The sequence below is a fragment of the Bufo bufo genome, chromosome 5 (genome assembly GCF_905171765.1).
Source record: "Bufo bufo chromosome 5, aBufBuf1.1, whole genome shotgun sequence".
In the NCBI taxonomy this organism is placed as follows: Eukaryota; Metazoa; Chordata; class Amphibia; order Anura; family Bufonidae; genus Bufo; species Bufo bufo.
The window spans coordinates 530,664,742-530,688,782 of NC_053393.1; the positions used below are offsets into that span (position 1 = coordinate 530,664,742).

At 44.4% G+C, this 24,041-nt stretch overlaps 1 protein-coding gene across 2 annotated transcripts in view; it reads left to right on the forward strand.

The window, feature by feature from the left end:
- The window catches only part of PPP1R9A (protein phosphatase 1 regulatory subunit 9A), a 257,522-nt gene that overhangs the window by 181,694 nt on the left and 51,787 nt on the right, over positions 1 to 24,041 (forward strand). For both annotated transcript variants that reach the window (XM_040431213.1, XM_040431212.1), the window contains exons 8-11: positions 15,003 to 15,056; positions 18,186 to 18,415; positions 19,851 to 19,947; positions 20,052 to 20,217. In XM_040431213.1, the coding sequence (XP_040287147.1) occupies positions 15,003 to 15,056; positions 18,186 to 18,415; positions 19,851 to 19,947; positions 20,052 to 20,217 (547 nt within the window). The remainder of the gene's footprint in view (positions 1 to 15,002; positions 15,057 to 18,185; positions 18,416 to 19,850; positions 19,948 to 20,051; positions 20,218 to 24,041) is intronic.

Consider the following 24,041-nt stretch of genomic DNA (forward strand, 5'->3'; position numbering starts at 1 on the left):
AATGTATGTACACAGTGACTGCACCAGCAGAATAGTGAGTGCAGCTCTGGAGTATAATACAGGATGCAACTCAGGATCAGTACAGGATAAGTAATGTAATGTCTGTACACAGTGACTGCACCAGCAGAATAGTGAGTGCAGCTCTGCAGTATAATACAGGATGTAACTCAGGATCAGTACAGGACAAGTAATGTAATGTATGTACACAGTGATTGCACCAGCAGAATAGGGAGTGCAGCTCTGGAGTATAATACAGGATGTAACTCCGTATCAGTACAGGATAAGTATTGTATGTACACAGTGACTCCACCAGCAGAATAGTGAGTGCAGCACTGGAGTATAATACAGGATGTAACTCAGGATCAGTACAGGATAAGTAATGTATGTACACAGTGACTCCACCAGCAGAATAGTGAGTGCAGCTCTGGAGTATAATACAGGATGTAACTCAGGATCAGTACAGGATAAGTAATGTAATGTATGTACACAGTGACTCCACCAGCAGAATAGTGAGTGCAGCTCTGGGGTATAATACAGGATGTAACTCTGGATCAGTACAGGATAAGTAATGTAATGTATGTACACAGTGACTCCACCAGCAGAATAGTGAGTGCAGCTCTGGAGTATAATACAGGATGCAACTCAGGATCAGTACAGGACAAGTAATGTAATGTATGTACACAGTGACTGCACCAGCAGAATAGTGAGTGCAGCTCTGGAGTATAATACAGGATGTAACTCAGGATCAGTACAGGATAAGTAATGTAATGTATGTACACAGTGACTGCACCAGCAAAATAGTGAGTGCAGCTCTGGAGTATAATACAGGATGCAACTCAGGATCAGTACAGGACAAGTAATGTAATGTATGTACACAGTGACTCCACCAGCAGAATAGTGAGTGCAGCTCTGGAGTATAATACAGGATGCAACTCAGGATCAGTACAGGATAAGTAATGTAATGTCTGTACACAGTGACTGCACCAGCAGAATAGTGAGTGCAGCTCTGCAGTATAATACAGGATGTAACTCAGGATCAACACAAGATAAGTAATGTAATGTATATACACAGTGACTGCACCAGCAGAATAGTGAGTGCAGCTCTGCAGTATAATACAGGATGTAACTCAGGATCAGTACAGGACAAGTAATGTAATGTATGTACACAGTGATTGCACCAGCAGAATAGGGAGTGCAGCTCTGGAGTATAATACAGGATGCAACTCAGGATCAGTACAGGACAAGTAATGTAATGTATGTACACAGTGACTGCACCAGCAGAATAGTGAGTGCAGCTCTGGAGTATAATACAGGATGTAACTCAGGATCAGTACAGGACAAGTAATGTAATGTATGTACACAGTGACTGCACCAGCAGAATAGTGAGTGCAGCTCTGGAGTATAATACAGGATGTAACTCAGGATCAGTGCAGGATAAGTAATGTAATGTATGTACACAGTGACTGCACCAGCAGAATAGTGAGTGCAGCTCTGGAGTATAATACATGATGTAACTCGGGATCAGTACAGGATAAGTAATGTAATGTATGTACACAGTGACTGCACCAGCAGAATAGTGAGTGCAGCTCTGGAGTAAATTACAGGATGTAACTCAGGATCAGTACAGGATAAGTAATGTAATGTATGTACACAGTGACTGCTCCAGCAGAATAGTGAGTGCAGCTCTGGGGTATAATACAGGATGTAACTCTGGATCAGTACAGGATAAGTAATGTAATGTATGTACACAGTGACTCCACCAGCAGAATAGTGAGTGCAGCTCTGGAGTATAATACAGGATGCAACTCAGGATCAGTACAGGACAAGTAATGTAATGTATGTACACAGTGACTGCACCAGCAGAATAGTGAGTGCAGCTCTGGAGTATAATACAGGATGTAACTCAGGATCAGTACAGGATAAGTAATGTAATGTATGTACACAGTGACTGCACCAGCAAAATAGTGAGTGCAGCTCTGGAGTATAATACAGGATGCAACTCAGGATCAGTACAGGACAAGTAATGTAATGTATGTACACAGTGACTCCACCAGCAGAATAGTGAGTGCAGCTCTGGAGTATAATACAGGATGCAACTCAGGATCAGTACAGGATAAGTAATGTAATGTCTGTACACAGTGACTGCACCAGCAGAATAGTGAGTGCAGCTCTGCAGTATAATACAGGATGTAACTCAGGATCAGTACAGGACAAGTAATGTAATGTATGTACACAGTGATTGCACCAGCAGAATAGGGAGTGCAGCTCTGGAGTATAATACAGGATGTAACTCCGTATCAGTACAGGATAAGTATTGTATGTACACAGTGACTCCACCAGCAGAATAGTGAGTGCAGCACTGGAGTATAATACAGGATGTAACTAGGTGATTTTCCTAGTCTTTGACGGAAAGTCATGGTTTTATTAAAGACACGGAGGCGAGTATTGCTATCTCCTTCTTTACTGTCACCACACAGCAGCAAAGAAAAAACTTTACATAACATGACGTAACCATAGTAACATCTCCCTCCCCTCATAGTCCATATAATAGACGGCTCCTCCTATAGATCCTCCTCTTTCTTTACGAGCCTGACACCATGACCGGAACCACCGAACACGAAACCGGAACCTTGAATCGGGAAAACGACCAGCACGGAACCACCGGAACCTCCGAACGAACACCATCAGCTGAGATCACTGGAACCTTTCTTCCTTGAAAGCCAACATGGCTATAACTGGAGCAGAGCAATTGAAGCCCGTAGCGAATCAACTTCCTCCTGAAAGTGATAAACAAATTAAGCAATGGGCAGAAGAATACATCGCTAGTCATACGCGATCCTGCCATAATAAATATCTTAAGCCGACTATGCAGACAAAGCATGCAAATCAGAGTAAAAACCACAGTAAATACATTGTAAGGGAGGGAATCCCCGGGTGGGCAATACTCGCCTCCGTGTCTTTAATAAAACCATGACTTTCCGTCAAAGACTAGGAAAATCACCTAGTTTTACAGCAAGACACGGAGGCTCCTATTGCTAAGTTTAAAGTTGAGCAATCACAGCAGAAAACAAATGTGGAGGCGGTCTAAAATAATACTCCCTGAATGTCGATGCCGAAGACCAGTCCGCAAGACGTAGAATATCCTCCAATCGTGCCCCCGAAACAGCCAAGGCGGTAGCTGATGCGCCTCTAGCGGAATGAGCTGTAAATATGGAAGTATCAATTCCTGCTAACGACATAATCCACTTCATCCAACGCGCCAAAGTAGGGCTGGAGACAGGACCAAATGGATGTCGAATGGACAAGAAAAGCTGAGGAACCGAAGACAACCGGTAAGCACGCGTCCGAGATTCATACTCCTTCAAACAAGCCACCGGACAAAGAACCGGTGAGGCTGGAAACGATGGGTAAGAGACCGACCTAATGTTGGTCTTAGTACGTCTGGATATATTGAAGGTGACCCCTTCCGGAGTAAATGATCTGGCGTCATGATCAAGCGCCCGAACATCAGAGACCCGCTTACAGGATATCAGGCAAAAAAGAACCACTAACTTAGCCGACAACTGCCGTAAGGTGAGATCCGGGTTACCTGGCCAGTTGGATAAAAAGGACAAAACCAAAGAAACGTCCCAAGTCGTGGTAAAGCGAGGACGGGGAGGACGAGACATGCGGGAACCGCGAAGCAAACGCGATACGGAAGGGTGCTGTCCCGCAGGGACACCATCAAAACCCTGATGCGTAGACGAAATAGCGGATCTGAACAAATTAATTGTGCGATAAGCTTTACCCGCTTCGAAAAGAGAGGTAAGAAAATCTAAAAGATGGGTCACAGGGGCCGAAACGGGATCCAAGTCCCGTTCCACGCACCAACTAGACCAAGATCGCCAGGCTGCCCGATAAGATTTTCTGGTGCCGGGAGCCCATGCGTTGTCCAAAAGGCGTCTAGTTGCCTCTGAAATATTACCGATTTCTCCAGGCGTCCTGAGATCCGGCAGGCTATCAGACGTAGGGATCCGTCCAACAGGAGCGGGTGGTGTAAACCTCGAGGGTCCTGGAGGAGATCCATCCGATTCGGGAGAAGAAACGGCACATCTATCAGGAGACCCAGTAGTGACGGAAACCAAGCCTGAGTCCCCCAGAAGGGAACCACCACTACCAATTCGGCCAGATGACGACGAACATGTAACATCATCCTCGGGATCATAGCAAATGGCGGGAATGCATACATCAGCGGACCGGACCAGGGTTGCAGGAACGCGTCCACTGCCTCTGCCGCCGGATCCGGGCGCCAGCTGAAAAACCGTGGAAGCTGGGTGTTCAGACGTGAGGCAAATAGGTCTATCGCAAAAGGACCCCAATTCCTGGATAACTCTGAAAATGTTTCTGGCGCTAGCATCCAATCGCTGCTGTCCGTAAGGTATCGAGAGCCCCAATCCGCCCGACTGTTGTGGAGTCCCGGGAGGAATTCCGCTTGAACCATGACATCCCTGGAGAGACAAAAGGCCCAGAAATCTTTTGCTAACCGAGCCAAGGTAGCCGAGCGCGTACCTCCCAACCGGTTGATGTATCGCACTGCAGACACATTGTCCATCCTCAAACGAATGCACGCCCGAGCCATCCCGTTGGTGAAACTCCGAATGGCAAAGGAACCGGCAAGAAGTTCCAACGCGTTGATATGAAGTCGCGCCTCTTCTGTGGACCACCGGCCACCCGTGGAGATCCCGTTGCAGTGGGCACCCCAACCGTGAAGGCTGGCGTCCGACTCGACAGTGAAATCGGGATGTAAACCAAATATCGCTTTGCCGTTCCAAGCTTCCAGGTTGTCGATCCACCAAGCGATCTCTTCCCGAGATTCCGGGTCCAGGATCAGAGTGTCTGCGAACGCAGCGCCAGAGCGGAGATGCGCTATCTTCAAGCGCTGCAGGGCCCTGTAGTGCAATGGGGCCGGAAACACTGCTTGGATCGAAGAGGCAAGAAGACCTATGATCCTGGCCAAATGGCGTAGGGACAGCCGAGGAATAGACAGGGCATGTCTGAGTTCCTTGCGTATGGAACGCAGCTTCGTTGCGGGAAGCGAGAGGGATTCGGAAACCGAATCCACGGTAAACCCCAAAAACTCCATCCTCTGCGATGGTTCTAAGCATGACTTCTCGTGGTTGACTAGAAAACCTAGACGGGATAGAAGGTCCGTCGTCCAGCTGAGATGTATCAACAGAGTCGAGGCTGACTGGTGCATGACAAGAATGTCGTCCAGGTATATTATGAGGCGTACCCCACGACTGCGGAGCCAGGCCACCACTGGTCGCATAAGTTTTGTGAAGCACCATGGCGCTGAGGAAAGGCCGAAAGGGAGGCAAGAGAACCTCCAGATTTCTCCCCTCCACAGGAAACGCAGTAAGTCCCTGGATGGGGCGGACACAGGTACTGTTAAGTAAGCGTCCTTGAGGTCTAGTTTTACAAACCAATCGCCCGTCATGAGGAGATCTCGGAGTAGATGGATGCCCTCCATCTTGAAGTGGCGATAGCGGACGATCGCATTCAGAGCCCGTAAATTGATAACAGGGCGCATCTGACCCCCTTTCTTCTGGACCAGAAAGATAGAGCTGATGACACCTGACATGCCTGGTGGTGCCCTCTCGATCGCCCGCTTGTGGTAGAGGGAAGAGAGTTCTAGGTCTACCAGCGCGGCGTCGGGGCGAGACAGCAGGGAGGTGGGAGGGGTTGGAATCTGGTCTGGCGAAGCCACGAGCTCCACGTGGAAGCCTTCTACAGTGGATAAAATCCAAGGGTCGGATGTTATTGCCGCCCAAGCAGGGGAAAAATGCAGGAGTCTGCCCCCTATGCAATGCTCCAAAGAAGCCCCCATCGGGGGAGGACTTACCGAAATGTCGTCTTGAGGACTGATTTCCTCTGTAGGGTCTGCCACGCCATTGTCCACCTCTGGCCGGGAAGAACGGGGATGGAAACCTCTGTTCCTGGAAGGCGGGGCGTTGATGAAAGGAGCCTCTGCCCGCGTTGCGGGTTTGAAAATTGGAACGGCCGGACAGACGGCCCCTAATACTGCCGGCCCTGGTGGAGACCCGTCCCTGGAATACTCTCCTAATTGAAGATTGGGCCTTATCTAGGGCAGTGAAAGCTCCCACGAACCGGCTTAAATCCTTTATAAAGGAGTCTCCAAAGAGATGACCCTGAGCATCTGCGCCTGATTCGGTAAGGGCCAGGTTGGCCAGTTTCGGGTCAATTTTAAATAAAATTGCCTTCCTTCTCTCTATTGCTAGAGAGGAATTGGCGTTGCCAGCAATGCAGATTGCCCGCTGGATCCAGCCTCTCATTTCCTCAGGGTCAATAGGGGACCCATCTGATCTGGCATTCTCAGCCATCTCAAACAGTTTGGTTAGAGGACCAAACACATCTAGGAGCTTGTCCTGACAGCTGCGCAGAGCTGAGTCTAACCCCTTACGGGGATTCCAGCCGGACTTGGCAAGGAATTGTGTGACCTTGGGATCTACCACAGGGGTGTCACAAACCTTATTAGGCACAATGGGCCTAGGGCATTCAGCCTTCATCTTATTTCTCGCCTCCTTGCTAAGGGGGCGGCGGACCCAATGTTCCAGGTATTTACCAACATGGTCCGTCGGCAGCCACTCCGCCGATCTGGGATGGTGGAGGGCGTTAGGGTCAAACATGGGCTCTCCCAAATGGTCAACAAGGGAGGAAGCCGGAGTGGCCCTCGCAGAGGAATCTTTCACTTGAGAAGTGGAAGGAGTGGGGCAGAGGGGGGAACTGGGCCCCGCATGCGTTTCATCCTCAGACTCAGCATTTGTATCAGCAAAGGCCTCCTCATCTGACCCAATATCGGCGTCAGAATCACTCAATTGTTGCGCTCTAGCGCATTTCCAAGGCCGCGCCCGTTCTGCCTGGCGCGGAAAGGCTCTCTTACGCGATCTATGCGCGTGTTCAAGGGTGGCCGGAGGCGCACCAGTCAATTGTACCTGTGACACAGGACTATTCATAGGAGGTTGCTGAGCTGTGGGGACCGCAGGCTGCACAGACCCTGAAACAGGGTGACCAGACAGAGCCTGTGCTATCGTCTGAGACAGCACAGAGGACATGGAGTCCATTGCAGCAGTAATTGCGGCCGTGACAGAGCGCTGCAGCGCTACTGCCTGAGTGTCAACTCCAATATGGGCATCCCTATCAGGGGAGGAGGGTGTAGAGGCCTCATGGGTAGGCTCGGATCGAGGCATGATAGGAACCAGGACGGTCTCCCTGTATAACTGACTGATGGTGGCACTAGGTTACACTGCTCTAATGGTGGGGCTAAATGAGGGCTTAATAGGCCGGATATATTTGTTATATTGCAGGGCAAGCAGAATAGGTACTGAAACAGGGTTAGTCACCCGATGTGCAGGAGCGCCGGAGCCGGCGACTGGATCCTAGGACGGAAGCGGAGAACCAGGAAGTGCCGCCGAGATCCCGCGAGAATCGGCGGGAAGAAACAGAGAAAACTAAAATGGCCGCCGAAATCCCGCGAGAACAGCGGGAGACGGCCCAAGGAGTACCAATATGGCCGCCGAGATCTCGCGAGATCACGCGGCCATAGGAAAAGACTGAGGTGAGCGCGGGAACGCAGCGCCGATGGGGTAGGAACGGAACCTGCAAAGGAATAATATAATGGGGTACAATGATAAACCGCAATAATCGGCACCTATAGGGCCAGAGGGGGAGGACTAGGTAAAACAGGCCTAATAACCTTAATAAAATGAAAATGATATGAGCACAGGGAGCAAAGTCCCAGGCAATGAACAGCAAGAAACACGCTAGCAGAAGCGTGAAATAACAGCAAGTGACAATACACAGTAATATAATCACATATATAAGCTATATATAAGATATAAAATCTAAACACAGGAGCTGCCAAAATGAGTACTTATCTTGGTGGCAGCAGCAAAGAAAGAGGAGGATCTATAGGAGGAGCCGTCTATTATATGGACTATGAGGGGAGGGAGATGTTACTATGGTTACGTCATGTTATGTAAAGTTTTTTCTTTGCTGCTGTGTGGTGACAGTAAAGAAGGAGATAGCAATAGGAGCCTCCGTGTCTTGCTGTAAAACTCAGGATCAGTACAGGATAAGTAATGTATGTACACAGTGACTCCACCAGCAGAATAGTGAGTGCAGCTCTGGAGTATAATACAGGATGTAACTCAGGATCAGTACAGGATAAGTAATGTAATGTATGTACACAGTGACTCCACCAGCAGAATAGTGAGTGCAGCTCTGGGGTATAATACAGGATGTAACTCTGGATCAGTACAGGATAAGTAATGTAATGTATGTACACAGTGACTCCACCAGCAGAATAGTGAGTGCAGCTCTGGAGTATAATACAGGATGCAACTCAGGATCAGTACAGGACAAGTAATGTAATGTATGTACACAGTGACTGCACCAGCAGAATAGTGAGTGCAGCTCTGGAGTATAATACAGGATGTAACTCAGGATCAGTACAGGATAAGTAATGTAATGTATGTACACAGTGACTGCACCAGCAAAATAGTGAGTGCAGCTCTGGAGTATAATACAGGATGCAACTCAGGATCAGTACAGGACAAGTAATGTAATGTATGTACACAGTGACTCCACCAGCAGAATAGTGAGTGCAGCTCTGGAGTATAATACAGGATGCAACTCAGGATAAGTAATGTAATGTCTGTACACAGTGACTGCACCAGCAGAATAGTGAGTGCAGCTCTGCAGTATAATACAGGATGTAACTCAGGATCAGTACAGGACAAGTAATGTAATGTATGTACACAGTGATTGCACCAGCAGAATAGGGAGTGCAGCTCTGGAGTATAATACAGGATGCAACTCAGGATCAGTACAGGACAAGTAATGTAATGTATGTACACAGTGACTGCACCAGCAGAATAGTGAGTGCAGCTCTGGAGTATAATACAGGATGTAACTCAGGATCAGTACAGGACAAGTAATGTAATGTATGTACACAGTGACTGCACCAGCAGAATAGTGAGTGCAGCTCTGGAGTATAATACAGGATGTAACTCAGGATCTGTACAGAATAATAAGTGCTGTTCTGAAATATAATATTGGATGTAACTCAGGATCAGTACAGGATAAGATAATTCCCGTGTGTTGTCCGTATTTTTTACAGACCTATAGAAATGAATGTGTCCATGTGCAATGTGCAAAAAATGCAAATCGGACGCTGACCCCAAATATGCTCGTGTGCATGTAACCTAAGACGTATGGATGTATTGGAGGACTATAACGCACTAAACTAATGTCAATCCCACTTACATGTCAAATATAAGGTCCAAAAAAAGTCCACAAAATAAAAATCTCTCACGTCGTTATATTATCTGTGCAAGCATTTCCGCGCTGTTCCCAAGTACTGCTAAATTGAAAAGTACATATAAATACTGTAATTATCTGCTCCTTCAGACAGAGCGCACATAGAAATTACTGTGTTTCCTTAAAAAATGAGACAGAAGAGTGGAGGAATAAGAATAGCTCTAAACAGGCATGGATCGCCAACAAAAGCATCTTATTATGGGATTATTAGGCCTGTGCCACAGTTAGTTTATGTTCAAGGACCTTTTCTTGATGCAGCTGTATAGTCTTGGTGACTAATGCTTCAACCACCCCGGCACTGCTCAATATATAGAGAACCAAAATATGGACAATAACCACCCCCCCTGTCCCGATGCATTATGGGCCAGGCTCTGGTTTTCTTCCCTGTCTTCCCTTATGTTGTAGAGACCATTGTCTCTGACCAGGAGAAGTCCTGTGTAGGCCCACAGTGTCCATGGGGCAGGGGACAACTGGAACTCAACCCTCTTCACAAACCCATAGCAGCCTTCCAGAAATACTCTGCTAGTCTGTTTTCCTTTCTGTCTGAACTTTCACATGTCATGAAGGCTGTATGGTGGCACGATGAGTTCTGTACAGATCCTTGAAGTGCCATAAGTACAGTGATACCTCCATACATTCAGAGTACCGTCAGTTTTTTAACCGTGTGCATAAGTCCTTAAAGCTTCAAAAATGATGCAAACGCTACAGTCATATATAGTGTGATCTGTGAAGACAGTGAAGCATGGTGGACAAGCATCATGATATGGGGATGTTTCTCATACTACGGTGTTGGGCCTATTTATCGCAGACCAGGGATCATGGATCAGTCTGAATACATCAGAATACTTGAAGAGGTCAGGCTGCCTTATGCTGAAGAGGAAATGCCCTTGAAATGGATGTTCCAACAAGACAACGACCCCAAACACACCAGTAAACGTGCAACATCTTGGCTCCAGACCAACAAGATTGACGTTATGGAGTGGCCAGCCCAATCCCCGGATCTTAACCCCTTAAGGACGCAGGGCGTACCGGTACGCCCTATTTCCCGAGTCCTTAAGGACCAAGGGCGTACAGGTACGTCCTGACTTAAATTCGGAATTCCGGCGCCGCAGGGGTTAATCGGAACGGGACGCCGGCTGAAATCATTCAGCCGGCATCCCGTAACAACGCAGGGGGGGGTCATTTGACCCCCCCGTATCGGCGATCGCAGCAAACCGCAGGTCAATTCAGACCTGCGGTTTGCTGCGCTTTTTGCAGTTTCTGATCGCCGCGGTCCCTGACCGCGGGGATCAGAAACTTTAGAGTGGCTAAAATCATTATTTTTCACCCCCCCCTGCACCCCTGCACGATTTTATGCCGGAGGGTGGTGCGGGGGGGGTGTCGCAGGCGGTGGGGGCGTTGCGGGAGGCGGGCGGTGCGGCAGGCGGGATCGCGATCCCCCGCCCGCCTCCCCATGAACGATCGTTGGCTTCTAGTGGGTATACCAGGGTGCCAGCACATTGCTGGCACCCTGGTATAAACGGCTGACATCTGTGAAGATGTCAGCCGTTTAACCCTTTCCATACCGCGGTCCGTACGGACCGCTGTATGGAAAAAGTTAACTGTCATTGGTCAGGGAGCTCCCTCCCTCTCCATCGGGGGGCTGCTGTGCCTTTGCAGCCCCCCGATGGAGAGGGAGAGAGCCCCCAGAGAGCCCCCCTCAGCCCCGTCCTTACCCTTCCCCGTCTGCGAAGTTCTGAGCAGACGGGGAGGGTTCCCATGGCAACAGGACGCCTGCTCAGGCGTCCTGCTGTCCATGGTGCTGAACAGATCTGTGCTAAAAGCACAGATCTGTTCAGTGTAAGTAAAATACAGTACAGAACAATATATATTGTTCTGTACTGTATTATACAGACACCAGACCCACTGGATCTTCAAGAACCAAGTGGGTCTGGGTCACAAAAATGTAAAAAAAAGTGAAAAAAGTTAAGATAAAAAAAAAAAACATTTATCACTGAATAAAAATTAAAAAAATAAAATAAACTACACATATTAGGTATCGCCGCGTCCGTAACGACCTGATCTATAAAATGGTCATGTTACTTTCCCCGCACGGTGAACGCCATAAAAATAAAAAAATAAAAACTATGAGAAAATTGAAATTTTGCCCACCTTACTTCCCAAAAAAGGTAATAAAAGTGATCAAAAAAGTCGCATGTACGCCAAAATAGTACCAATCAAACCGTCATCTCATCCCGCAAAAAATGAGACCCTACTCAAGATAATCGCCCAAAAGCTGAAAAAACTATGGCTCTTAGACTATGGAGACACTAAAACATGATTTTTTTTTTTTCAAAAATGAACTCATTCTGTAAAACTTACATAAATAAAAAAAAAGTATACATATTAGGTATCGCCGCGTCCGTATCGACCGGCTCTATAAAAATATCACATGACCTAACCCCTCAGATGACCACCGTAAAAAAATAAAAATAAAAACAGTGTAAAAAAAGCCATTTTTTGCCATCTTACGTCACAAAAAGTGTAATAGCAAGCGATCAAAAAATCATATGCACCCCAAAATAGTGCCAATCAAACCGTCATCTCATCCCGCAAAAAATGAGACCCTACTCAAGATAATCGCCCAAAAACTGAAAAAACTATGGCTCTTAGAATATGGAGACACTAAAACATTTTTTTGGTTTTAAAAATGAAGTTATTGTATAAAACTTACATAAATAAAAAAAAATGTATACATATTAGGTATCGCCGCGTCCGCGACAACCTGCTCTATAAAATGACCACATGATCTAACCTGTCAGATGAATGTTGTAAATAACAAAAAAAAAAAACGTGCCAAAAAAGCTATTTCTTGTTACCTTGCTGCACAAAAAGTGTAATATAGAGCAACCAAAAATCATATGTACCCTAAACTAGTACCAACAAAACTGCCACCCTATCCCGTAGTTTCTAAAATGGGGTCACTTTTTTGGAGTTTCTACTCTAGGGGTGCATCAGGGGGGCTTCAAATGGGACATGGTGTCAAAAAAAAACAGTCCAGCAAAACCTGCCTTCCAAAAACCGTATGGAATTCCTTTCCTTCTGCGCCCTGCCGTGTGCCCGTACAGCGGTTTACGACCACATATGGGGTGTTTCTGTAAACTACAGAATTAGGGCCATAAATAATGAGTTGTGTTTGGCTGTTAACCCTTGCTTTGTAACTGGAAAAAAAATATTAAAATGGAAAATCTGCCAAAAATGTGAAATTTTGAAATTGTGTCTCTATTTTCCATTAAATCTTGTGCAACACCTAAAGGGTTAACAAAGTTTGTAAAATCAGTTTTGAATAGCTTGAGGGGTGTAGTTTCTTAGATGGGGTCACTTTTATGGAGTTTCTACTCTAGGGGTGCATCAGGGGGGCTTCAAATGGGACATGGTGTCAAAAAACCAGTCCAGCAAAATCTGGCTTCCAAAAACCAAACCGCGCACCTTTCACTCTACGCCCTACTGTGTGCCCGTACAGTAGTTTACGGCCACATATGGGGTGTTTCTGTAAACGGCAGAGTCAGGGCAATAAAGATACAATCTTGTTTGGCTGTTAACCCTTGCTTTGTTAGTGGAAAAAATGGGTTAAAATTGAAAATTAGGCAAAAAAATGAAATTCTCAAATTTCATCCCCATTTGCCAATAACTCTTGTGCAACACCTAAAGGGTTAACGACGTATGTAAAATCAGTTTTGAATACCTTGAGGGGTGTAGTTTCTTAGATGGGGTCACTTTTAGGGAGTTTCTCCTCTTGGGGTGCATCAGGGGGCTTCAAATGGGACATGGTGTCAAAAAACCAGTCCATAAAAATCAGCCTTCCAAAAACCATATGGTGCACCTTTCACTCTACGCCCCGCTGTGTGGCCGTACAGTAGTTTACGGCCACATATTGGGTGTTTCTGTAAACGGCAGAGTCAGGGCAATAAAGATACAATCTTGTTTGGCTGTTAACCCTTGCTTTGTTAGTGGAAAAAATGGGTTAAAATGAAAAATTTGACAAAAATATGAAATTCTCAAATTTCCTCCCCATTTGCCAATAACTCTTGTGCAACACCTAAAGGGTTAACAATGTATGCAAAATCAGTTTTGAATACCTTGAGGGGTGTAGTTTCTTAGATGGGGTCATTTTTGGGTGGTTTCTATTATGTAAGCCTCGCAAAGTGACTTCAGACCTGAACTGGTCGCTAAAAATTGAGTTTTTGTAAATTTCTGAAAAATTTCAAGATTTGCTTCTAAACTTCTAAGCCTTATAACATCCCCAAAAAATAAAATATCATTCCCAAAACAATTCAAACATGAAGTAGACATATGGGGAATGTAAAGTCATCACAATTTTTTGGGGTATTACTATGTATTACAGAAGTAGAGAAACTGAAACTTTGAAATTTGCTAATTTTTTTCAAATTTTTGGTAAATTAGGTATTTTTTTGTGCAAAAAAAATAATTTTTTTGACTTCATTTTACCAGTGTCATGAAGTACAATATGTGACGAAAAAACAATCTCAGAATGGCCTGGATAAGTCAAAGCGTTTTAAAGTTATGAGCACTTAAAGTGACACTGGTCAGATTTGCAAAAAATGGCCTGGTCCTTAAGGTGAAAATGAGCCCGGTCCTTAAGGGGTTAATCCAATAGAAAACTTGTGGGGTGACATCACAAATGCAGTTTCTGAGGCAAAACCAAGAAATAGAGAAGAACTGTGGAATGTAGTCCAATCATCCTGGGCTGGAATACCTGGTCACAGGGGCAGAAGGTGGTGACTCCGAGCAGCACAGACGTCCAGCAGTTCTCAGAAACAGCGGTTATACAACTACATATTAGTGATTCAAAGGAAAGCAAAATCTGCAAATATTCTTCAGTTTATATAGGGAATGTTTGAGTTTGTAAAGAAGAATACAAACACTGCTATTTTTTTGAACAGTCTAATATTCACTTTTCTTCATTTTTTTTTAGAGAAACAACACAAATTTGATATATTTTTCTTCATGTTCTGATTTGGAATAGAATGTGTAGTGTTCCCAATGCATTTGTGTGTATTAGAAGGATTTTGAGCTTTATTCACTTTTTTATACGCACTGCTATTATTTTGAACACAACTGTATTCTCATACCCTGGAGATATTTATAGGTAGGTGACACACGGGACTTCTTTAGGTATTTTTGATAATGGGTCTGAGCGATAGCAGTTCAGTCGGACCCCCCACATATGTAATAACAGCAGCCATTGTGGTGCTGCTGTATTCCTGGCACTGTCAGTAGCTGGCTGTAAAGTGTCAGCCGATCCCTCAGCCCGGCGTTATGTAACCGTGGGATGCTGCAGACTGTCGTCTCTGTTTATGTTGATGGTTTTATCTCATGGCGGCAGGTTGGACTCCACTCAATGTTTTTATGGTTGACGTGGGAGATTGCTCTTACAAGGCGGCTGTCTGATCCATAACTGAAGACTGACACTGTGTAGTTTTTTTTTTCTCTTTCTTTTTGCAGCGAGACGTTTTAATTTACAACCTTACTGCACTGCAGCGCTTCCCCTCGGCGATCCAGCCGTACCCAGCACGCGGCCATCCTCCCCTTCTGACTCCTTCTTTCCCCTTATTTCCTTGCAGCTGCAGATTAAGCATGCCGTCACCGAAGCTGAAATCCAGAAGCTGAAAACAAAGGTAAGGCTGCAATTATCCATTCTCCCTCTCGTCAGCGGGCACAATGGAGGCAGCGGCTTGTTTGTGTGAACATGTAGACTCAGCTGCGAAAGGGGCCAATTGTGGGAACATTTTAATGATGCGGCGCAGCGGGAGTAGACATTGTGACACAGCGATGGCGTCTGCTCCCAGTACATCCGGTCACTGCACACACCAGTTGCAGCCTGTAAGGAGGCGCAAAAGATATATAGAAAAACGGCTCCAGATTCAATAAACGTCCTCTAAAACTTCTCCTTTATTTTGGTATAAAATGGTACAGGAGACACATCCACCTTGTATACAGTGATTGTTGACGCATTTCAGACACTACGTCCTTAGTCGTAACAAAGTATCATAATGGAGAGCATGGATTTAAGTGTGTCCTAATCCCTCCTCTCCAAAACCAAGGGGAGGGAAAGGCCTCCACCATTGGTCACTCCATCATGATTAACACCGGTCACCTAAACACACATAATCAAGTCATAGATGCCTATCACACATGTCCAGAGATAAATAGGGGTTAACCTGGGAAAGAAACCTGTGCACAGTGTGAAAGGCATCTATGACTTGGTTATGTGTGTTTAGGTGACAGGTGTCAATCATGATGGAGTGACCGTTTTTCTATATATCTTTGGCGCTGCCTCAAACTGGGACACACCCAAGGCTTCAGGAGTCGGGAGCAATTACAGACCAGGGAGGTGAGCGGGATAAAGTATGTGTGCAGCCTGGAAGGAGACTGGTAATTATAGAATCAATCATATACATAGTGTGCGAATCAAAAGTCAGAAACCCAAACATCTACAAGATGGGCTTCAAGATGAAGGACTTTGAAAGCGTTGGACAACAAATGTACGGAATATGAGCGTCATGAGCCTGCGTGGAGAGTAATCATAGTACTACATGAGCGCCTATTTACTGTATGGGACCAGGGTAATTCTAGATTTACCCTGCAGAGGCCATAATTATCCAATGTCTTGGTCCATTAGGGGCATATATGATGGATGGATAGATAGATAGATAGATAGATAGATAGATAGATAGATAGATAGATGATATAGATAGATAGATAGATAGATAATAGATAGATAGATAGATAGATAGATAGATAGATAGATAGATAGATAGATAGATAGATAGATAGATAGAAAATAAAAAATGCGATCCATTTTGGGTGAATAAAATAACTTAATTTTTTATTTTTGGAGAGTGCTGCCTTTTTTCTATTTGGATAGATAGATGGATCCATTTTTTTTTTTTTTGTCTATCACTATCTATATTCCTATCATTTCTTATCTATCATCTCATATCTATCTATCTATCTATCTCATATCTATCTATCTATCTATCTATCTATCTATCTATCTATCTATCTATCTATCTCATATCTATCTCATATCTATCTATCTATCTATCTATCTATCTATCTCATATCTATCTATCTATCTATCTATCTATCTCATATCTATCTATTATCTATCTATCTATCTATCTCATATCTATCTATCTATCTATCTATCTATCGATGTATCTCATATCAATATATCTAATCTATCCAAATAGAAAAAAGACAGCACTCTCCAAAAATACAAAAATAACGGTCTTTTATTCACCCAAAATGGATACATTTTTTATTTTTGTATATCTCATCTATTTTGGGTGAATAAAAGACCATTATTTTTGGAGAGTGCTGCCTTTTTTCTATTTGGATAGATTAGATAGATAGATAGATAGATAGATAGATAATAAATAGATAATAGATAGATAGATAGATAGATAATAAATAGATAGATAGATAGATAGATAGATAGATAGATAATAGATAATAGATAGATATTAGATAGATAATAGATATTAGATAGATAATAGATAGATAGATAGATAATAGATAGATAGATAGATAGATAGATAGATGATAGATAGATAGATAGATAGATAGATATGAGATAGATAGATTGATTAGATAGCTATATAAATAAATAAAAACAACAGCACTAGTCATGAAGATACACACATGTAGTAGACAGACGTAGGCGGCACAGCTGTACACTCTATAACAATCCATACACGGACACAGATGTCTCGCGCACCTCCACGTCTTCACTGCAATCTTGTGGTGCAACGCCAATCCAAAGACATGTCAACAAGTTCAAAAATAGAGAAAATAAGAAGGCGGCACTCACTCATGCAGTGTTGATCACGAATATTCGAATTGCAAATTTTTATCGTGAATATTTGCACTTCGAGAATTCGCGAATATTTAGAATATAGTGATATATTCGTGATTTCGAATATTCGAGATTTTTAATCAGTAGACAAGATCCCTCCCTGCTTCTAGCTTGTGGGCTCAATCAGAAGGCTGCAATATCTTTGATGTAAGGAGTAGTGTTGATTGCAAGAAAAAATTCCCCGTAATGCGAATTTTCACAATCAAGAAAATAATGACTGGAGATCACGAAATCTTGAATATATGGCAAATATTCGCGAAATATCGCGAATTCGAATATAGCCCCTGCCGCTCATCACTATCCTTTATTCATCCGATATATGATTTAACAATATCGGCAGAAATGACAGGGGCGGAATGCAGATGACCCACACATTGCGGCGACGGACGTTTCGCGCAAAATTGCGCTTCCTCAGGCCACTGAATAAAGGATCGTTTTTATAAATGACTGCATGGGTGAGTGCCGCCTTCTTATTTTTCTCTATTTTTGAACTAGTCAAGAAGATATTGTGGGGGCAGTCCCTCCAGGCTGTAGGTTGTTGCTTGAGAAATGCCTCATTGTGTTGGGCTGAAACGTTGCAAGTTGGGTGAATAAAGTGGTCCACCATTTTTCATTATTTGTGGAGTTCTGCCTCAGTCTATACTTTAGATCAGGCATCCTCAAACTGCGGCCCTCCAGCTGTTGCAAAACTACAACTCCCAGCATGCCTGAACAGCCTACAGGTATCAGCCTACAGCAGGGCATTGTGGGAGTTGTAGTTTTACAACAGCTGGAGGGCCGCAGTTTGAGGATGCCTGCTCTAGATAGATAGATAGATAGATAGCGGTGTCATGAAGTACTGCTCTGTAGGATTAGCTCTTGCATAATGGTTTTTCCTGTTCTTCAGCTGAAAGCGGCAGAGAATGAGAAAGTGAGGTGGGAACTGGAAAAGACTCAGCTGCAGCAAAACATCGAGGAGAACAAAGATAGGATGATGAAGCTGGAAAGTTACTGGATCGAGGCTCAGACTTTGTGTCATACAGTCAACGAGCACCTGAAAGAGACTCAGAGTCAGTACCAGGCTCTGGAGAAGAAGTACAACAAGGCCAAGAAGTTAATCAAGGATTTCCAACAAAAGTAAGATATATATGGTTAGCACTGGCGCCTTGCAGCGCTGGGGTCCTAGGTTCGAATCCGACCAAGGACAACATCTGCATGGAGTTTGTATGTTCTCCCCGTGTTTGTGCGGGTTTCCTCCAGGTTCTCCGGTTTCCTCCAGGTTCTCCGGTTTCCTCCCACACTCCAAAGACATACTGATGGGGACCTTAGATTGTGAGCCCCATTGGGGACAGTTGGAAGCTAATGGCTGTAAAGTGCTGCAGGATATAGTAGCGCTATATAAGTGCATATAATAATAATAATAATGATAATATACAAGTCACAATACTCCCAGGCACTAACAGATCTCAGAGACGACCTGCATCGTGGCTGTCCAGTCATTTGTCAATTTTGTGGTGTTCATGCAGTTGCATAAACTGGCCACAAGAGGTCAGTATTAGCAGGAAGAAAGCCAAAGGAAGGGAATATGACTGCAGGATCAGACTACCACAGGTGTGTTTGTAGTCTGTTACCATGGAGACACATACAGTAAGGTTGTTTGAAGCGCCGCTCTAGCTACCAAATGGTGAGATGTTATGTCATTTTATTTTAGGTGCATTGGACCAATACAAATTATTGAAAAAGTGAACAAATCCTCTAAGTTACAACATGTCTTACTTTCCATTTATATCCACTGCATGACCTCAAACCTCCTTGTATCCTTTTAATACATCACAGCGTGTAAAGCCTCAGCCCACCATTGTGCACTGCACACTAGGAAACTGAGCGTTTACTGCAGTCTTTTTACAGTTTTGACTGTAGCTACCACCAGAACTTTATGTACAGCATTGGATGTGAATGGAGTAGAGATATTAGGTATCTTGAAATCACTGCAGTTTAAATAGTTAAAATTATGCTGAGCCAAAGAACTGTACAGGTCAAGATGTCAGATATATACCGGTCAAAGGAGTTTTCCGAGATTTTTACTCACTGACGAGTTAGGCTACTTTCATACCTGTGGCACGTTAGATCCGGCCGCCTGATCCGGCATTGAACGGCAGGAATCGGCTGGATACGAACCGCAGCATGCAGCAGATTCTGTCCGGCTGATGCTCAGCATTTTACTAAATGGGGCCAGCCGACACAGCCGGTTACAGAGAATACATGCCGCAAGTGTGAAACTAGCCTTATCCTCAGGATAGGTCATCAGTATTTGATCAGTAGGGGGCCGACCCCCAGGACCCCCAACAATCATCTGATTGAGAAGGCACCAGCGCTCACTCCTTTTTTTTTTTTTTTCTTTTTTTTTATGGACCGTATGGAATGCACACGGACATCATCCGTATTTTTTGCAGATTCGTGTTTTGCGGACCGCAAAATACATACAGTTGTGTGCATGAGCCCTTTTAATGGTTCTATATATTACTTATGTTGTGTTTATTTAATTTAGAGATTTTTTTTTTCCTTATTCCAGGGAGGTTGACTTCATGAAACGGCAAGAAGTCGAGAAGAAGAAAATCGAAGACATGGAAAAAGTTCATCTCGCAGAAGTTCAAAACTTGCAGTCACGTGTGAGTAACATGACGGATGCCTCGGCAGGTTTGGTAGGTAGTAGGGAGGTTGGTCTTCAGAATTCCTCAAAGCCTTTCCTTCCCTTCCCCTCCTGTCGTTCTAGATCAGGGACCTGGAAGCAGAGGTGTTTCGGCTTCTGAAGCAAAACGGCAGCCAAGTGAACAACAACAACAACATTTTTGAAAGTAGGACATGCGACGACTCAAGCGGCGTTTCCGCTGAGGAACTGGGTGAAACTCAAGACCCGAACTTGGATGGCTTGAAGGAAGGTTTGTTGAAACATTGAAAATCTTGAGTTGAGAAACAAAAAAAAAAAAAAAAACTTAAATAAAAATAAAATGACCCTCCTGGCAATATGCATAATGCATGTGACGAGCACTGTGCTACAGCCAACTGCTCGTAACATTTCTCCGGATTCAGAATGCAGTGTTACAATGTATCAATGTCATTGCTGGATGCTTCGTTGTGTGGTTATACACAGGCTCCGTCTCTGTATATGTTATCTCTGTCGAGATCGAGTTGTCTAAACGTTTATTAAAAAAATAACAAGAAAAAACAAACAAACAATGCAACGGAAAAGGGGGATGGGTAATATATACATCTATATATATATATAAATATATATACATATACAGACATGTTTTGTGTTTTGTATTCAATTGTACATCCAATAAACAGAGAATGTCCATGATCCATTCAGGGTTGGACCACTTAAGTGTGATTCATTTTGACATTTCAAGGCCCATAATACCTAGACTCATAATTGATCGAAGCAATATGTGAAACATATAGGGTGGCCGAAGAATATGGAGGGTAATACTCAATGAAAGGAAGTAGCAAATATTGAGTAGGTAATAAATGGAATCACCTTGTAGTAGGACATTACAGGGGTTTTCCGGGAATACAATATTATCTGATCAGTGGAGGTCTGACTCCCTGCGCCGATCAGCTGTTTGAAGAGTCCGGTGAGCACACTGCCTTTCTCCCAAGCACAGAGCCATACGTTGTATAGTGGCCGTGCTTGGTATTGCAGTCCAGCCCTATTCACGTTAGTGGGACTGACCTGCGCATAGGCCATGTGACCAATAAACATGATGTCAATGGCCACGGCACTCTCTGGAGCTCTGTGGCTTCCTCGAATAGCTGATTGTAAGGGTGCCGGAAGTCAGACCCCCACTGATCTGATAATGGTGAATTATCCTAAGAATAGATATTGAACTCCTGGAAAATCACTTTAAATAAACAAAAATATGTACCCATACCTAAAATAACTTCTCCCAGACACCAGGTTTGGCACTCGGGACTGAAGTAAAGTGAATGCCCCGCTTTTAACACCAGGTCACTTTCAGGTCCCATGTTCTTTAATTCTCTTTATAGGAGTCTACCCTTTTCTGATACAGATATAGAATTTCCCCTCTATGAATATAGAGCTAAATGATAATTGTCTGCTGCCACCACTAGGGGGAGCTTCAGAGCATACATCCTATTTTATTGAGCTCCTAAGCTCCCTCTAGTGGTGGCTGCAGGTAGGAAGAAACTGAACATTTAACTCCAGGGGATTTAAAGCTTTGTATCTGCAAAATAGAGCTGTAAAAAAGGTATTCATGAATCGGTACAGATTTTTAGATATATTTTGACTGCATAAATAAAATGGTTTTCAAGAGTGGACATTCACTTTAAGCTGGTTATAGACATGAGATATCATCCCCAAATCTTGCGTTACCACATTTAATTGGGTCTGGCCAAGGAGCGTGTTGATTCTATGAAGGGAAGGGCACTAGGAACCTGCCAGATAAAACTGGCGCCACTTATATCATGGGGAACCGAATCAAACACATAAATATGTTGGATCCCTTTGGAGAGTCACATTATCACCATGGACATCAGGTTGGAAGCAAAATTGGTGGGTCCAACGACAAAAGTTTAATGTTTATGGCCTGTTTTAGGTATCACGTTCACAGTGGTACTGCATGCTGTCCCTAAAGGTAGTGACCACTTGGGGACCATGAATCTGTGGCCTTGATTATCTGCCCCTGACCTGAAAAGAGGACTGAGCTGGGACTTCCACAATTTCTAGGACTGCAGTGTTCTGTAGGGCACCCACACCAACTATCCACACCTCTCCACTGATCTGAATGACCCCTTGGTTTAGTGGTAGCAATGATTACCAGGGACAACATTTTGGGGTTGTGCTGAAGGTATAAAGCTCTATAATTTGCAAAGCTACAAATCTCCAAGCTCATGGGCTCCTTCAGTCTACTGACCTGGAAGATCATCTTTGGTTGAATTTTCCTACAGAAATAGACAACTCATGCCTCCAGTAGATTACAGAGGGTCCGAGGAGCCACTGCGATCTTCAGGGTAGTCAGTGGGACACATGGTTGCCTTTGGCAGCTTTACGAAAATAAATAAGCCCCCGACTTCATCCTGTATAATTGGCAGCAGAGAACAGATCCGTTGTTTCTGGTCTTGTCCTCTGTTGCGCTTGTTGGAGGCACATGCGAGCGGCACATTGATGTCACCATAGATTTGTCCTGTCCCAAGTGGTTGCTGAGTTTGTAGAATTGTTATGACGTATAGAACATTATAAGGACAGGTTGAAAACCGCGGACATATGGCAGAAAATGCAGCAGGTATGGATGACATGCTTTCCGAGACTCTACAATATACAAATGTCGCAAGTGTTAACTTGACACATAACACGTTAAAGGCTATGGACACCAGTTTTTTTTTTACTGTTGCATTCTCCTAATTTTGGGCTAAAAAATAATCATTTTTTTCAGTTTCAGCCCCTTTTACAGTATAATGGTATAATCTGTGTATCTGCAGAGCAGCAGGTTCTGTGTTTACATTGAGTCCCGTCATCTGACTGCTCATGTGAATCCCTTATCTGTGATCTCCTGAAGTTCATAAACACTTTGTTAGGCCATAGTGTTATAACTGGAGCTGTATTGAGTATTCATGTGCTGTAAAGAGGTCAAAGAACAGGGCTACAGACTGAGCAGCCAGCTCCGCTGGACGAATAGAAACTGAAAGTCTGTCCATGCGCTCTCAATTAACCCCTGTACTACATGAACTGCTGTAAATTTTTAATAAAGACCAACCCGAATGCAGTAATAAAAAAATGCCTCCAAATATGTATAGCCTTTAAATGCACAGTTGCAGCAAACCTTACGCTTTGAGTGGTTTTTGTGCTGGGTGTCAAATTTAAAATTTGCCAAAACAGTGCATTTCTTTAACCTGTTAAGTGTCAAGTTAAGGCCTCCTGCACACGAACGTATTTTTTTGCGGTCCGCAAAAACGGGACCCGTTTTTCCGTGATCCGTGACCGTTTTTTCGTCCGTGGGTCTTCCTTGATTTTTGGAGGATCCACGGACATGAAAAAAAAGTCGTTTTGGTGTCCGCCTGGCCGTGCTGAGCCAAACGGATCCGTCCTGAATTACAATGCAAGTCAATGGGGACGGATCCGTTTGACGTTGACACAATATGGTGCCATTTCAAACGGATCCGTCCCCATTGACTTTCAATGTAAAGTCTGGAGTCCCTTTTATACCATCGGATCGGAGTTTTCTCCAATCCGATGGTATATTTTAACTTGAAGCGTCCCCATCACCATGGGAACGCCTCTATGTTAGAATATACTGTCGGATATGATTTAGATCGTGAAACCTCATTTCCGACAGTATATTCTAACACAGAGGCGTTCCCATGGTGATGGGGACGCTTCTAGTTAGAATATACTACAAACTGTGTACATGACTGCCCCCTGCTGCCTAGCAGCATCCGATCTCTTACAGGGGGCTGTGATCAGCACAATTAACCCTTCAGGTGCCGCACCTGAAGGGGTTAATTGTGCTATCATCTCCCCCTGTAAGAGATCAGGGCTGCCAGGCAGCAGGGGGCAGACCCCCCCCTCCCCCCTCCCCCCTCCCCAGTTTGAATATCATTGGTGGCCAGTGCAGCCCCCCCCCCCTTCCTCCCTCTATTGTAATAATTCCTTGGTGGCACAGTGTGCGCCCCCCCCCTTCCTCCCTCTATTGTAATAATTTGTTGGTGGCACAGTGTGCGCCCCCCATTGCCCCCCCCCCCCTCC